Source organism: Centropristis striata, chromosome 8, assembly GCF_030273125.1.
Source record: "Centropristis striata isolate RG_2023a ecotype Rhode Island chromosome 8, C.striata_1.0, whole genome shotgun sequence".
Lineage (NCBI taxonomy): Eukaryota > Metazoa > Chordata > Actinopteri > Perciformes > Serranidae > Centropristis > Centropristis striata.
The window spans coordinates 10,069,994-10,087,608 of NC_081524.1; the positions used below are offsets into that span (position 1 = coordinate 10,069,994).

Below are 17,615 nucleotides of genomic sequence, written 5' to 3' on the forward strand. Positions count from 1 at the left end.
TCTGATTGGAGGACTTGAGTGTGTTACAATGGCCCCGTCTCCCCTACCGATTGGCAGAGAGCATGGCTAGCACCATTTAAATTCTGCATTACCAATAATATTTAAGATGTACATATCTAAATATTTAACACAATATATATCTGACCAATAACTTTTTCTCCCAAATTCTTAGATATAGAAAAATAATGTGATTATTGCAGCAATGAACCAGGAAATTTTAACATAAATATTTCACCAGGTTTTTTTTGTTTGTTTCACTTTTGGACTCAAAGATTATATTGTTTAAATTCAACAATGAAGTCTATGTCAACTTATTCATGAATTATAGGCCTTTATGGCAAATGTCACATAAATGTAAAATAACAAAACTTCCCATTATTACTGAATTGACGAGTTTAAAGAATACATTAAATCTATCAAACATAACACTGTACAAACTATGATTATATTTAATTTAAATATTGATTTACTATGTTTAGCATGTCTGCAGTGTTTGTACAATAGATTTTAAAATAAAAGATTGAATATTACTGTCAGACTCATGAATCCAATGGCACACAGATGCACACAATAACCAGAGTCCTCACTTGAAATGCAGCGTTTTTAATGAACATTATAAAATTGTATTTGAAAATCAGTCCCCACCCCTTCCCAATCCATCCCAAGTTATCTTTTCCTTTGTACATTTGGTAGGAATAAGGCAAAAAAGTAGTCTCTTGAAATAGCAATTCACATCAATTAATAATCACCATGTCATGTATAAATATTACCAAAATCTGGGCTGTTGCTACAGTGAGGTTCGTCCTGTCCATGTGAGTGTCAGTGGCGGCAGCAGCAGCAGTGCTGGGGCTTCCTCCTCCAGCATGCCATGGATCGGACAATCCAGCCCCCCACCCCCCCCAAAAATCTAATTAAACAAGCTAAAGGAGGCATTCCCACTCTGGGATGGGATGCCTTTACTTCAAGCTCTTTTTAAATACCACCCGCTGTTACAAACACAAGAGCAGGCCAAAGGTAAAACACTTGTTTCCAGTTCAAAAATCCTCAATTCAAAAACACCCTATTTATGGAGATCAGAGTGAATGTAGGATGAACCAAAACGATGAGCTGTAGTGACTGTATGATTGGGCAGTGTGCAAGTCTCCTTCTGAAATTATTCACTTTCAAATGTGTGCATTTCAGAGCTGAGGGCCGAGGGCTTGAATCAAGGCAGACAGAGGAGTGGCGCAGACTGAGCAGAGGGAGCGGAGGAAACGGAAACATCAAACGAGGAAAGGCAGGAGAACAATGCAAATTATTTCTTGAAATCTTATCCCAAAGCTACAAAATGTTCTTTTTCATAAAAGCTGTTAAAACTCTAGAAAATCAAGTCTTTTTTTTTTCATCACAAATCAAATTAAAACCAGAACAGTTGTAACTGTAAAAACATTCATTAATACAAGGCCATTTTGAGTTGGGAGATTAGTGTACAGTGTGTGATTTACAGTGCTTGTATAACCACTGGCAGCCATTTTCAACAAACTACCCCCCTGATTATTATTATCATCATTATTATTATAATCATCCGTCCTTTGCAGAAAGCATTGTTGTATTATTACATTATAAAGTGCCGCATACGCTGGCGCTGTGCTTAAACCTCCTCTGAAGTCTTGCTGCTGCTGCTAAATGCGGGTGGTAGACGTGAGAGAGAAATGACAGAAACACACACGCATACACACGCACATACCACACGATCACACATACACACAAAAAAAACTGAGCCAATGACAGACTCTGAACCCGTGACTGGTGAGTGCAATTCTGTGTCGACAGCATGTAAGTCTCTCAAGTTCTACAAGTCCAACACTTCTTTACAAAAAAAAGAAAACAAAGAGGAACAGGAAATCGCCCCTGATTGGCTCACAATTACCCCATGTGGCACGATGGTCATTTCCTGTAAACATTTCTCCAAATGTTTATAAAAACACCCTTCCCATTTAAAACACAAAAATATATAGAAATTTATTTTTACATGGACATATATATTACTAAAGGCCTTAAAATATTTTCCATTCTGCTCCTCGAAAGTCACAGTTCCCTTCAGTGGATATTCGGCCTTAGACGGACCTGGAAGGAAACACAGAGATCTTTTTAATTTATTCACAGCTTAGTACTGGAACAAATTGGCAAAACGTAAAGCCCTGCACTTGCTTACCATGCCGAGTTTTAGTACCAAGTTTTAATCCTGCTTTGTTGGGCTCCGTTCTTTCTTAGGCACCAGCGCCTTACGGAGGTATGGCATGATTAAAAAGGCTACGAGGAAGAATACATGACCACAGAAATAGATGGACGAATACACCTGAAAGGAAGAAAAGGACACAAAACAGTCAACAGTAATCGACAGTTTGAGTTGGACACACTGGAGGAGGAGGAGGAGAGATGCACTGTCAAGATGTTAGAGTCCATCTTGAAATACCCGGATCATCTGCTACACAAAACCTTTATGAACCCAAAAAACAGCAGTGGACTGCTCCTCTCTCTCTGTTGCAGGACAGAGAGATTCAAAGACAGCCATCAGGCTGTCTCATCCTAACAGAGCTAACAGACTAACTGAATTCCCCCTCAGGGATAAATAAAGGAAATTTGATTTGATTGAGGCTTCAGTTTACATTCTACCATGAATGTAATATTTCTGCTCTTGACTGAACCTTTAAAAATATTGTATTACTTTTATAAAATATTAATATATTATACAATCATTTTACTGCTGCCATTTCAGTTGATTCTATAAACACGACTCCATTATATGTCTGTAGCCCTTGGTTGTAGCCCTTTGTTAGATTTCTTCCAATTTTGACCCCCGTTAAAGTTTTTTGGGGGTGAATTTTTATCCTTATTAAAGTCAAGGGTCTAAGAATAGAGGGTGTCATATAACGTACAGAATGTCAAGCCCCAAGCCAAATATGCAATTGTGTTTTTGGGTTGTAGAAATAAAACTAACTTGTCTTGCTCGGTTTCCACATCGCATTAGCCTCTTCACTCACGGATCTATAACTCGAAGCAGCACCTGCTTCACTGAAGTGACCTGTGAGCGCTACTTAAACGCAAATGGTGACACACTGCAAAAACACTTGTGATTCCTTAAGGGCTTTCGGATGAGTAGCAAGCTTGGTGTTTGTTTAGTGAAATCAAATGTATAAATGAAACAGAATGATCTCATATTGAAAATTAAAGCTTGCATTTTACCAATTTTAATGCCGTATTACTTTCAGTCTGAAATAAAACTGTGTTGTTTACATTTGGGTCCTCTTCCATTCCCCCTTACCTTGCTTTAAGACCGAAAGCTTAATGTTACAAGTGACAACAACCATATTCATCCTATGACCTCTGAGTGTGTGTTACCTTGAGCCATTTGTCATAGGTGAAGAGGCAGAATGGCACGAGGGGGTAGCCCATGAAGAGCCAGTGGATAAACTGCTGGACTACATAGATGAGGGGGTAGAGTGGGCTGTTGGCCAGCTTGGTCAGCATGGGACTGTCCCTCACCAGTGCCAGGGCCTGTTATAAATCATGCAATAAAACAACAGTAATATAATAAACTGATGCCAGATTGTGACTGTAGTCAATATTTAATCATAAGTACATTCAGCAGTGAGGTTCATCTGATCAATGCTGTTTAATAACACATGGTCTCTTGTTAAAAGCAAACGATTGGTTTATATAATGCAGACAAAGCGCTAAGATAGTGTTTATTGAGAAAAAAAAAGCTCAAACCAAGAGGTAAACAACAAATTTACCACCTACTGAAATAAACACCCAGATGGTTTGAGCTTCGTGAACATAATTATCTTTACATTACTCATCTCTACATTGTGCTGTGTGATTGTAGTGTACCTGTCTCTCCACAGTGATGATGAAGAACTCCATGGAGAAGCACAGGATGTATCCGGAGTGAAGACCGTGCCAAATAGTCAGAAAAAGGAGTGTGGACACATGAGAGAGGGTCTTATTCCCGAGGAACTTCAACCGTTTGAAGACGTGTCTGTAAAAAAAAAAAAAAAAATAACCTAAATAACCCCATTTCAATGCATTGCTTCTTTTTTTAACTTAAACTCTTGATAAGGGCAGTCAGAAAAGCTTAATGCACCAGCCATCACTGCCTACATGTTAAGCACTCACTCACCTGAAAAGTTGTTGCATAGCAACTGAGGCTATTATAAAACATTTCAAGAACTTTACATGCTATTCAAGGGTACTCAACCCGCCTATAACCTGTGTTATGTCTTAGAAAAGAGTAGAGGCATTATCCTTTCAGTACAGTGTTTTCTTTCTGACAGTACAGTGGTGACAAGCTGCAGAGAGCAAGGCCAGACAAACAAATACATGAACTACTACTGTTCAGAAGTCTTGCTCATGACCTTCAAGGCATCAGTATCAGTGTGTGTCAGCTCATTCAGTGTCTCCCCGCCCATACATACAATGTACTGACGTAGGAATTTAGGGGAATCATTTCTCAAAAATCTGACATGTACGTTTCTCTTGATGCAGCAACTGTGCAGGTGCAGAGGTGATTTGGTACTTTTCTCTTTCTTCACACAACTACTACTGACTACAGGGTCTTTAATCTGCAATTTGTGTCTCGCCACTCTCCATGACGGCTGACTTTTCACCCGGCCTTTGAATGTGGCCATTTGGAACGGCTATAAACGGTACTTCAGACAGCTTTTAACACAAACTAGCTTGTTTGAAGCATACTGACCCCTCGAGGAGCTTCTCCATATATCAAACCTTGTCCTCCTCATACTAATTAGTCATGCTTCTGTGATTCACGCTGGTTTTCTTCCCTGCTGCATGTTGTATGAATTTAAATGCCTCATAAAAAGTGCGCATGGAAGAAGGCTTAGTAAACATGATATCAAACTTAACCCATTTAATACTAAACTGCTTAAGAAGTGGCACATATGTGACTATAAATAGGAGTTTTCTTTGTGGGTCAAACAATGAGAGCATTTTAAAGGGGTAGTTCAGATTTTTTGAATTGGGGGTTGTATGAAGTATTTAGCCATAGTCAGTGTATTACCTACACCAGTAGATGGCTGTCACACACCCCCAGTTTGGAGAAGCAGGCAGGAGTACTGACACTGAAGCTAAGTTATGTACTGATGTGGAGAAACTAATTTAAACCACCTGAAAAAACAGTCATTTTACCTGACAGAACATGGGAGTTGCTGGTCTACTGCTGTCTCGTTTGGTTTCTTTGTTTCGGTTCTGGTTGACTTTGCTGTTATACATGGTTTGTGTAGATTCACCAAAGTCACACAATTATACCAACTAACTAATCGCTCGAGGCAGTGGTAGACCAGCAACTCCCATGTTCTGCCAGGTAAAAATCAATGTTTTTGTGAATGGAGTCAGGTGGTTTTGAAGAGAGCACAGGTGGAAACACAACCCCAAGTTCCCCATTGAAAAGGGCTGCTTGAAAACAACGTAAAGTAGAGAAAATATTCTAAATATAGCTCTTAAAGCGATATTGATTTTTTTCCCCAGTTGGCAAAAATACATTTAGCTGCTGCCCCGAACCACAGGACGTTGCTTCACTTCCTGCCTGCTTTTTCAAACCAGGGTTGTGCTGAGCGCTTCCTAAGTGCCACTTTAATCCCCACTTCAAAAAATACGAACTATCCCTTTAAGTGTGATGTATTTTATCCGCCAAGGGCATGAAAGCTTTTCATCAACCAGCAACACAATGTAAAAGTAAAGCTTTTGAGTCACTGGCTGAGATAAAAAATTTAACTGAAATGGATCATGTGATAAGTATTTTGATGAAAATGCTGCTTTATTATCTGAAGAGTGCAAATCTTTCAACTTTCCTCTATTTCTGTGTAGCAACACCACATAATACTGGCTTGAACTGTCATAGCCTCTACTTCACTGTTATCATCTAAGTAAATATTTAAACTTTACAACCCAATCTGAATACCAGCGAGTAAGCTTCACAGATTTCAGGCTCGGCACTGACCTGGCAGCCCAGGCGTTTGTGTTGATGTTGAATGAAGAGATGGTTCCTCCGAAAAGTGGCGTGGTTTCAAAGAGCCACACCTTCATGTTGGCACAGGCGTCCCACTTGTGCTCACCGTCCACTACACCATTGTAGCCCAGTCCAGATAATATACATACTCCCTCCTGGAACGCAACAAAACATTTTCTCATGTTAGATCACAGTGTGAAGCACTGGGAATGTACTGCCAGAAAAGAAAAACGAATCATGCATGATGTAAAGGTTGGTGCTGTTAATGCTCTCACATTAAGTGTTAAACTAGGTGCCGTATGGATATACAGCAGAGTTTTATTTTAGGAACCAAACCAGTGGGCTGTTGCCACTTTTTTCTCAACACATTTCATGCACATATTTGCAGATCAAGAGGCTACTCACCGCTATAACCCAACAGCTGACATATTTATACAAGATGACTTTAGCCCAAAGCAGAATAAACACACAGCGGTACCAGAAGGGCTGAGCCTGCGGAAAGAACATTGTTTACATTATAGACAAAGTCAGACTTACTTCTTTCATTGAAAAGATTGTAGCATACACACCGATTATCTTTTATAACATATTGTTCTCACCTCATACTCATCTGTTAAGTAGTAGCTGTCTGGGTAATAGGGACTAAATATCGTATAAGTCACGAGGCAGAGAAAACCCAGACCAAACCTCTTCATAGCCGGTATAACACTAGAAAAGAGAGAAACAAGATGACGATAGGAGACTTGAAGGGACTGACGTTAACTGCAGGGTTGTGACACTGCACAGTGGGCTTATTTTAAGAAGATGTAATAAAGATAGTCTTCCGGCCCATTTTTTCTTTTCATTGCTCATCATTTTCTCACTCTTTTACCTGTTTGGAGGATTTCCAGGAGAGTCAGTGAGCTCCCCTGCCACCAGCCTCTGGTAGCTGCGCAGTGTAAACTGGGGCCCCACCAGGAAGCCTCCATAGAAGTAGGAAAAGCCGCACACCTCGAGTAGAGAGGGCACAGATGGCAGGGCTGATTTCTTCTGCTCTGAACTCAGCTGGGACTAAAGTTTGTGGATATGAGAAGAAAACGGTGATGAAAAAAAAATAAGATGGAAGAAGTGCGATATGAAAGAAGGATGAAGGGGGTGCAGGAAGAGAGCAGAAAAGAGCAGAGAAGTCATTTTAAAAGCAAGTTGATGCAGGATGTATCTAGTCTAATAGTCTAGTATCTAGTCATAAAGGATTATTTTTGAAACAATCTTCACTGATCTCAAACTCGATATGACTGCAGTGAATACTCATTAACTGGCATTAAACTGCAGGCTGTAAACTGTATACTGATAATATTAGCCAGATGAGAGCAGATTTGTATGTTTTTATAAACAGATAAAAAGATAAAACAGAATGAAAAGCATAGCATAAACACTCATTAGAATAAAGATGAAATATAGCAACAGAAGGGGCAATTAACAGCTGTCACAGCTGCACTGAAGAGGAACCAAGCATACTGCAGACAAGCAGAGAGAAAGAATAGGAAAAGGAAAGCTGCTCAACAGACAGACTCACTGTAACAAAATAAGCATTAAAGTGGTAAAGAGAGGCCAGGGACACAACAATGACTGACATGCACGTTAAAGGGATAGTGCAGATTTAGTGAAGTGGGGTTGTATGAGGTCCTTATCCATAGTCAGTGTATTAACTACAATAATATACTGACTGGAGAAACAGGCAGTTCTGGCATGGATGCTAGGTATTTTAGCCACCTATAAAATTTATCAATTTAAGTGTATGCTATACATTGCCATTGGGTAACTGAAGCAGTTATAAATGCTTTCTTTAAAACCACCTGAGTGCTTTAACAAAAACAGTAATTTACCTCAGAGAACAACAGAGTTCTGCAAGATGTTAACAGCAATGTTCTACGATGTAAAATTACTGTTTTTATCAAGATAGCTTTTAAGAGCACAGATAATGGCTTTAGCTGACAGTTGCAAAGAATTGTCTGACAGCAAGGTAAATCTGAGAAAATATTCTAAGTATAGCATACATTTAAACTGATATTGATTATTTCAGGTGTTTACAGTACATCTTGCTGCAGCCCCTGTCAATCACAACCTGCACAGCTAGGTAATACACTGACTGTGCAGTAAGAAATAACTAATTCAGCCCCAATTCAACTATGCCTTTAATAATAGATAATGCTACATTTTTGTCTCAATGTGAAAAAGTCAAGTTATTCTAAGGAATCCAGTATAAGATTCAGAATTGGACTAGCCCAAAAAAAGTCGCTCATACTGCCTCTGGTTACCTTCTATTGAGTTTCAGTGAAAATGTACTGCATCATCATATGTGCGATACGTTATTATATAGGCTGCGCATGATGGATGATTTCATCCTTATCAACCACCACTCTGCTGGCATTTCTTTGCCCTTTGTTAGGTTTTTCCCTCTGTTCCATATCGTCTTGCCTTTTCCTCCACAAAGCCTTTAATAGGCAAATACAGAGCGACCATGCTGACTGCAGCTTCGTATAAAAGGGGAGAATGTCGAGTTGAGGGTCAGGCCAGCTCCTCACAAGCACAAAGCCTTTTTGTCATTTCTTTTGTCAGTTATTTCACTGGCTTCTAATATGTTATGGTATTTGTTAAAGCCACACAAAGCCACATTTCTATTCACTTATCATCATTATTCACTATTCACTTATTCTCCTACACAAAAGTTTGAACATATGTGTGTAGAGCAGAATGTTTTGTCTATTTATCGATCACTACATTGACATAAAAGCATCACCAATTTTGTTAGTCGATTAAAAAAGTATTTTTTTGCAGATTTTGACTTTATGTCATTGCAGTGTGCATAGTATAAGCAGGTGAAGGGCGTTTGGCTTCCCTACATATTCCCAGCAGCAAGAGCTCTCCCCTCACTTGTCGGCAGAAATCTGCAGATGAAAAAAAAATACTTTTTCCGGTTTAGCTGCTTTTCTTTGTTTTCTGTGACGGTAAACTGAGTTTTGAACCGTTGGTCAGACAAAACAAACATCTGTGTGTGCATGTCACTTTTTATTGTGGTCTTTGTTTGAGGCATTGTTGTGTTTGTGTTACATTTACTTATTATTTACTCAGGTTGCTCTAAGTATCTGACCGTACCAGTTTCTTGGTGCACATGATGACATTGTGACCTTCTGTGGTGAAAGCTATAACATGCTGTCAATCAGAAACGCCTCTATCTTTAGCATATGACACAAAAAAAGAAGTGAGAAATGAGGAAAACAGGAACCAACACAGATAAACAATGAGCAAAACACAAACAAAGAAGACAGACAACATAAACCTATTGATGAATGTTCAAGCACGGAAAAAGCAAGAGAGATTAACCAACTCACTGGTTCCTTCCCGCCGTCATAGTAATCAAATGACAAACCTGCAATCAGAAAATGCAACTGGTGTCAGAAACTATGTTAGGGTGACTAATGCTGTCATGATCATTTGAATGAACACTGTTAAGCATGCAAAGGCCATGTCAGCAGTTTATCAGTGTGTCAATCATTCACTGTAGTACAGGGTGGAGAATGCAACAATGGCAACAGGAAGATATTTTGCATTTTGTTTGTAAAGCAACAAGAGCTACAAGTTCAACTCACCAACAAGTTTGAGTGTGAGGACACAATGAGGCATGGTCCACTTGATGTCATACTCTTCCGTCGCTGTGTAGTAATACCCTGCCAGCAGGTACACCTACAGGACGAGAGAACGAGAGGATTAAAAGATGAAGACACCTCTGCATTATCCAACATCTCCAAGCAGATGTTTATTAGAGTGCGACCGGTTTATCAGATACGGTGTATTACAGACATTTGCTGACATAACTTTTTTTACTGAACATATATTAGAGAAAATGGTGTTATATAGCCATTTATTTGAATGTATTCTTAATTTAAATGGTCAGCAATTGACTGATACTGAACCTACAGTACTGATGTTCATTTAGCCATTTCTTTCATTTTTATGTATTCTTTATTTTCTCAGTTTTCCTGTATAGAATTGGTTGACAATGCAGAAATCCCTCCCAGAGACTGGGAGGGATTTCATAATCCAGGAGATTTTATTTGAGTCGCCAAATAAATTTGCAGAATTTCTATCAAATTGCAATACTACAAAGCAACGAGGCCCACCAATCACATTACCAAGGTTTAAGTAAAATTATATCTAATGATATTTGACGTGGAATAGGTATCTATTGGTTAAAAAAATGATTGTTGATTGTTTGATAACACAAAATGCACTTAAGTATAAGTATGAGCATTTCAAAAGATGTTCAACAAGGAGCCTGTTTTTGATTGAACCAAATGTTTCTACTGTTCTGATGATTGTACTATACATGTGTTTTTAATTGCACATGCATAACATAAAGTTGTGATTTATCAAACTTCCATCGCTTAGAAATGGCTGGTTTACCCATTCAAGTTAATATGGAGTAATGCGGAAACGGCAGAAAAAATGGTCAGGAATGTTCATTTATACACACATTTGCTCTTTTCAGGATTTCTAGAAGTGGCCTATTGTGATTGGGTTGCAACCGTTTGCCATTTTTAAATAAGGGAATAGCCATAACAATTCACAGGAAGTGTGCTGTTAAAAACAAAGGAAATCTGACGTTGGCACATTTCTGGGTAAAAGCCTGGTTTCATTACTGTTTTTCTATGTGCGCAATTGGAAGCATGTGACTACATCATGGTCCTTTTAATGCGTGGGACAAACTGTAGGCATTGACACGGCAATTAAAGGAAATCACAGATGCAGAAATAAGACTATGCAGAGAGAGCACCTGAGCCACTGCAGTAAAAGGCTGATAATGGACAAAAGGGAGGCAATACTATAAAGTAAACTTCGGAAAAGGGAGAGGAAGGCAAAAGAAACAGCGGGACAGCTCACCATTTGAAAGGTGAAGCTGCACAGGACAGCTGTAACTGTCCTTCCCATGAGCCTCAGCATCAGGAATTGGACAAGGACGCATACTGCAGAGTGATAGATCTGAGAGCCTGGGAAAGAGACGGACAGAGGGGGGATGGGGATGATGGTGAGTGCAGTCGAGTGTGACCTGTAGGAATGGCCATAACAGCATTCTTTTCCTCCACATCTCAGTATCGGCAGAGATGGAGAAAGTACAACAACACACAATCCTTTGAAACAGGGTTGGAAGGAAAAGTATTCCACAAGGAGAAAGATAAAGCAACAGACCTGCTGTAAAATCCAAGTGCAGCCACGACAGAATAAAGAAAAGAGAAAGAAATCGATGTTAGCAGTTAGTGTTTACTCCAGCATGCCATTCTCATCCATGAGGATACTCCATCCATCCATCCATCCTATCTGGAGGAGCCCTTTTTACCAATATTGTCACTGTGACGATTTGAAAATACAAAATTAACTCTGAAATTTAGCAAAGCAGCCAAAAATTCAATGATTCCTGCTTCTCAGATGTGAATATTTGCTTTTATGATGGACTTGGGCCTGCTACTATTCATTATTTATATAATTGGTTAAGTTCGACAATAACTGGCAGATTATTGTTTTGATAATTTTGTCTGCAAAATGTCAAAAACAGTGTGATATGCTTAATTTACCACAACTCAAGGAAATCTATTGAAATGGCTTGTTTATTCAACTAAAAACACTGATCATCTGACAGAAAACCTGATTTATTCATTTTCTGTTGATCGAATATTCATTTATTTATTTTTCCAGCTCTATACTGAATATCTTTGGGTTTTGGTCTGTTGGTTGAACACAATAAGCAATCTGAAAATTGCAACATTTTTCACACTTTATTTTACACATTATGCACCGAACTTGAATCTGCAGAATAATTGGTACTTGCAGCCATGACTGTTCTACATTAAGCTGCATAGACAGAGAGTCTGGGTCACTTGTGTAAAGAGAATTGAATTTGAATTTAGAGTTGCCAAACCGGCTGGTGTAATGTGTGAGCTCACACCATATTTAAAGTACTTCCTCATCAACTCGAAAAAAAACTCAATAGTGGATGATTCAGCCACGTGAAGAATTGTTCTTCAACTTAACAATGCTAAACTATTATGTCCTAAAATAAATGAGGTAAAAGTACTTTTCTTTTTTAAGTCATGCGTTTCTCCTGGATGTTACATTAAATATGTAATTCAATTTCATATAAAGTAAAATAACAGTCACATTTAAATCATTTAAAATAGTCTGCTTTGATTAATAATTGTGTTAGTTTTCCCAGAGAAAAGTGTAAAAAAATGACGTTATTACAGTGAAACTTGCAAAATACAGTCATGGAAAAAATTATTAGACCACCCTTATTTTCTTCAATTTATTGTTCATTTTAATGCCTGGTACAACCAACTCTAGCCATTTTCCATGGTTTTCTTGACAATGATTTTGGTAATTATCAAGAAATCCATGGAAAATGGCTCGATATTAGCTCTTAAATTAAACTATTATGAGCTATTTTTGTTGTTATCATTATATTTGTCCAAACAAATGTACCTTTAGTTGTAGCAGGCATTACAATGACCAAGAAATTGTAGAAAAAGGGTGGTCTAATATTTTCTTCCATGGCTGTAGGATACAGATATCTGATATCTCTGGTTTCACCCAAGGGTTGTGCTAATGATATGAAAAGCCCCCAAGGTGACGTGATTGGTTCCCTAGGTATGTGACGTATGAAAGCCTGGCTGTCTCTGAATCTGGATTTTGTGTGTTGGTTGTGACACTGTTCACTAATTATTTCGCTCATGATAGCCATTGAATGTTGCAGTTATTTTTAAATGAGTGGGTCCCAGTTTTAATTGTTTCTAGTAGAGCCATGGAGCAGACAGAGAGGCAACAATACACAATCAGAAGACATGGAAGAAGACAATGACGGATGTGAACAATGCAGACTTCAAAATGTTCCAAAAACTCTTTAGGGAGGAAGAAATTACATTAAACATGTTTGTTAGACGCACAATTTTGGTAAGTTACAGGGAGTGTAAACACAACTTTCAATTATTTACTCGACAACTAAACAGTTCAGCTTGAAAGAATTTCTTCACCAACTCAAGGAAAAGGAATTTGCCAAAGGGTTATTCAGAACTGAGGTATTTAAACTTGACATCTCACCAAAGTTGAATGCTGCAAGGGCGAGTCCAGAAAGCGCGTGGAACAAGTGAATGACTGTGGCAGGCTTGTAGAACAAGAACCGCCGGTATACCAGAGCACAGGGATAACCTGCAGGAGAGAGAGAAAACAGTTAATGGCGCTACAGCATGTGCCTTCAAGTTTGCCAAGAGAGCCACTGTCGACACCCCTTGATATCAACAATGGTGACCTTGTAGTAAAAAAAAACACATGGTGTACACACACACACACAGTAGCAGATCAATGCCATTGGTACGCTTGTGTGGTGTGTGTTGCTGCAAATCTGGCCTCTCAAGGAGAAAGATAACTGCCTTCAGTCGAATATGGAAAGGACAAACACTCACTAGTGACCATGGTAAAATTTATTTCCATGTAGGGTCAACCGGCTGAGTTAGACCCACTCTTGTCCATATTTTCACACGTCATTACATAATTATAGATTAGGGGGAATGTAAACACCTTCAAAGCACTGCATTAAAACAAATTGGGCAAAATTATGATGTGATTCTGGAGATGATATATGAAAGATAAAATGAGGACACTGCCTAAGAATGATACTAAAAATAACTGATTGTGTTGAACGTTGCAACATAATAATGTTATGACCTGGTGTTTCCTGTGTTTCACTGGAAGTTAGAGCAACTAGAGGGGGTGAAGTGATGCCAAGTGACCAAATTAACATTACCATGAATAAAACGACAGATTTCTCTGGGTTAGAACATTGTGTTATCTCATAAATGATTTTTAATTTTCTATATTTTTCTCATAGCAACAAATCTCGTGACCAAAGCCTGCAGGGAAATGATCTGATTATTGCTTGTGTAGCCAAAGCCTGATACAGCTTATTCCTCTTTGCCATTGACCCTCATTGTTGTTCAAACACATGTCATGAGCCACACAGTTGCACTGGATGACATGCTCCTTCATGAAGATGAAAAGGGGCACTGTGGTTTATTTTTAATCATCCGCACATGCTGCCAGAAATATTCACTGGTGCATACAAATACTTGTGTATTAATACTCAGCTGAATATGCACTACTTCTTCTGCTTCTGTTTGAGTAATGTTTGCTTGTAGTGCTCTTTGTTTTAGGAATTATACATTTCTTGTTTTATTTTGTACCACAGACAGAGCAGGGAAGTCTTAAATTATTGACGTATGTTTGTTTTTTTTCAATGGGATTTTTGGGTATGGGAGAAATACATAACACCCAGTCTTATGCTTTTGCAATCCAGAAAATCAAGCAATGAGCTGCTGTAGGGCATTATCTGAGCCACTTATGCAGAGTCTTGCAAGCCACACAGTGCATTACCATGTAATTGTTTTTGCAATGGAGTTGGCTGAACAAATCTTAAACCACATCAGCCCACGTATAAGAGGAAACTCCTGTTATTTCATGCTACACTGTTGTGCAAGGCAGTTCGTATATGGCTACAATATTATGTAAGACACATTAAGCAACACTGGGACAAGGAGCATGCAACAGGCTGACTGAAGGGTATTCAGGCGTTAGTGAGCCAAAGTCTCATCTGAATGGCCACGTTCAATCCATTGTATTGTTGGTGTGAGGCGACGCAGAGAGAAAAACAGACGTGTCCATGTGTCAGAGCAAAGTTCATTGAGGACAGCATGGAGGACGCCCTCCCCCACCCCAACACACCATAACACACCCCTGACAGGCAGACCCTGTGGCCCTAAAATGGTGCTGCATGTTGCACGAATCCTAAAGTTAGAGCAAACTTTAATGAGAAGTAATTGTGGCCTCTTTCAAACAAATGTTACCCTTCCTATAGGGAATAGTCTGCCTCCCCTCTACTCAACTGGGTGGGAAAATGGAGGGCTGGGGGGCATAATTTGGCAGCCTGTGCTCAAAGCATTTCCCTCCCCCAACAACATTGGAACTATTATTTTCACCACTCTCAAACAATAACGCTAATCCCGCAGCTTCACAGACAACTCAATATGTGAATTTCGTAGCTGTCCAGCCCACTACCTGTCTTGTTTATTAGCTCGTCCAACAGTCCGGTAACCAAACAAGGGGACATTCTGACAGTTGACTATTTACTTGACACGACACCAAACTAGTAAAACACCACACAGCAACGCCATCAACACATCAACTGCCACAAGTTAGCCGCTGGTGGTGATCTGTGAAGGAAAATATGTGTGCCTTTTATTCAAAGGCTTTCTGTACACATTTCCATTTATCCTTTATTTATTTCTCGAAGAATCATTGAGGGCAACCCCTCATTTACAATGATGTCGAGAATACAGAGAAAACACAAAACAGCACAGACAAAACACATGCAAAAACAATAAAAACAGTTACAGTGAAAGGCAGGAGTTATTGGTTATTATAGTTGTAATCTGGTCCATAGTTATGATTGTGTTGAGTTTGAGTGAATGTTGTAAGATGTTCCAGATAGATGCAGAGTCAAATTCAGTATTTGTCCGAGGAACACTGAGCATTAAGCAATCACTAGAGCGTGTTGGATAATTACTATGTGACCAGTTTAATAAAGTATATACATATATTACATATATCTTGATTCTGAGAGTCCCGTGATTGTGTTTTCGGGATAATCATGTAGCTAGCTAACACCTGAGCAGACCAATAAGCTGGTTTGCAGCCTGTGGCTCTGTGTCAGTTGGTGTCTGTATGTTAGCAGTTACACCAATGAAGAGCTCTTCAGCGGTTATAACCTGCCACCGGGATGGATGTCACTTACAGCTAGCTAACCACAACAACCCGTAACCGATTCTTGAAGGGGAAACTCACCGATTAAAATAGATAAAATGAGGCGAACCGCTGGCTCCGGGGAACCTAAGGACTCCGACAGATTCTCCAGCAAGGGAGCCGCCATCTTTCTTGTGGGCGGAAACGTCTCTTCGCGACGGTTCAGTGAACTCTACTGACTCACGGCAGACAATCACACACACGCTTTTTAAAGGCCCTCCGCGGTTCAACCTCCTTCAAAGTTAAACGCTGTGATTCTCCTCCTACTTCTCCTCCCCTCCTGCCTTTCTTAAACACACTTTTATTGGCATTTCCCCCCAATGAAGGTCGCTTAAGATCGGACTGGTGGGTTGACATTAACCCTCTGGGGTCTGAGCCTATTTACCCTTTATATACCACATAATATTTACTATACACAGGGCCGGTTCTAGCCGTATATATAGGTACACTATGTTATATGTATTATGCTGTACACTAATATTTGATACATGAACTACAAGCAAGGTAATGGTCTCAGAACATTTTTATTTTTAGAAACTTTGGAACTTTACCAACAACAACTGAATTGAAAATACGAATAAATAAATAAATAAGAAAACACAGATCTTCATCAAATTAAGAATGGAAAAGACTGAAAATAAATAAAATGTAGACATACAAATGCAATAAAAATAAACATAAAAATGAAATTTAAATGTATTTATATTTGATACATGAACTACATACAGGCAATATAATGGTCTCAACATTTTAATTTTTAGAAACTTTGGAACTTTACCAACAACAACTGAATTGAAAATAAGAATAAATAAATGAGAAAACACAGATCTGTTGACTGTAAAGACTTTTTAAAAAATGTTTCGTTAATCAATGTTGTGAAAACAAAGATGTATGCTTAAGGGCGGCACAAGGGGCGCCCCCTGCCAATTTGGCGCCCTAGGCAGCCGCCTTGGTGGCCTGTAGGAATAACCGGCCCTGACTATACTCATGTTTGGTATTTGGTATTTTCTCAGCTCAACTTCAACAAGATCTGACAATTATTTTTTTCACTTTGACCCACTTTATTAACATATTGAGCCCCCAAAATACACAAAAATCATGAAATCTGAAATAAAATTACACTATTTATGACAATAAAATACACAAATATGCTCAATGAACTGTTTAAGACCTGAAAATGTAAACGTAGGTTGCAAATATGAACATAAAAAGGTACAATTCAAATATAATAAAACTATACACCAAAAATGACCATAAAAAACATGGTTATTTATAGGAACAGTTCTAGATGATTTTTCCCCATTTTTACAAAATGCCACGCCTGCCTCGTCCCATCCTACTTTTACACTTGAATACATTTTTTTTTAGAATTTATTTGAACACAAGATAAAAGATGAACAATTAAAAACAAACGAACAACAATAAATTCAAGACAACAACACAAAATGAAACAACAACAAGACTCAACACTTATTTGTGTTCAAAAGGAGTGTGAAGAAGCCAAAAAAGCTTATTAAATCCCATCTCCTTCTCCCTATGTTAATTTACTATATTCAGTTATATAACAACAATAATATTTATGTATATATGTATGTATAACACATAGAAATGTAGTATGTAAACTTATTATTACCATTATTAACATACATAACTTGTTGTTAACTTACACACTATTAAAATAATTTGTCCGTCTCTGTTGTCTGTCTCTGTGCGTGACGGAGGTCAC

At 38.6% G+C, this 17,615-nt stretch overlaps 1 protein-coding gene across 2 annotated transcripts; it reads right to left on the reverse strand.

Moving 5' to 3' along the window:
* Positions 1-1,975: 1,975 nt before the first annotated feature.
* On the reverse strand, positions 1,976-16,093 carry lpcat3 (lysophosphatidylcholine acyltransferase 3). 2 transcript variants are annotated; one of them, XM_059339866.1, is made up of 13 exons: positions 15,932-16,093; positions 13,136-13,243; positions 10,928-11,037; positions 9,637-9,730; positions 9,379-9,416; positions 6,879-7,057; positions 6,607-6,715; positions 6,413-6,499; positions 5,999-6,162; positions 3,874-4,021; positions 3,382-3,537; positions 2,195-2,338; positions 1,976-2,106 (listed from the first exon to the last, which is right to left on the reverse strand). In XM_059339866.1, the coding sequence occupies exons 1-12, from the start codon at positions 16,014-16,016 to the stop codon at positions 2,219-2,221; spliced, it is 1,398 nt and encodes a 465-aa protein (XP_059195849.1). In that variant the 5' UTR covers positions 16,017-16,093; the 3' UTR covers positions 1,976-2,106; positions 2,195-2,218. The 2 variants fall into 2 exon arrangements, with proteins under 2 accessions (XP_059195849.1, XP_059195850.1); XM_059339867.1 differs by having other exon boundaries at positions 10,928-11,034; positions 15,932-16,090.
* Positions 16,094-17,615: the final 1,522 nt, after the last annotated feature.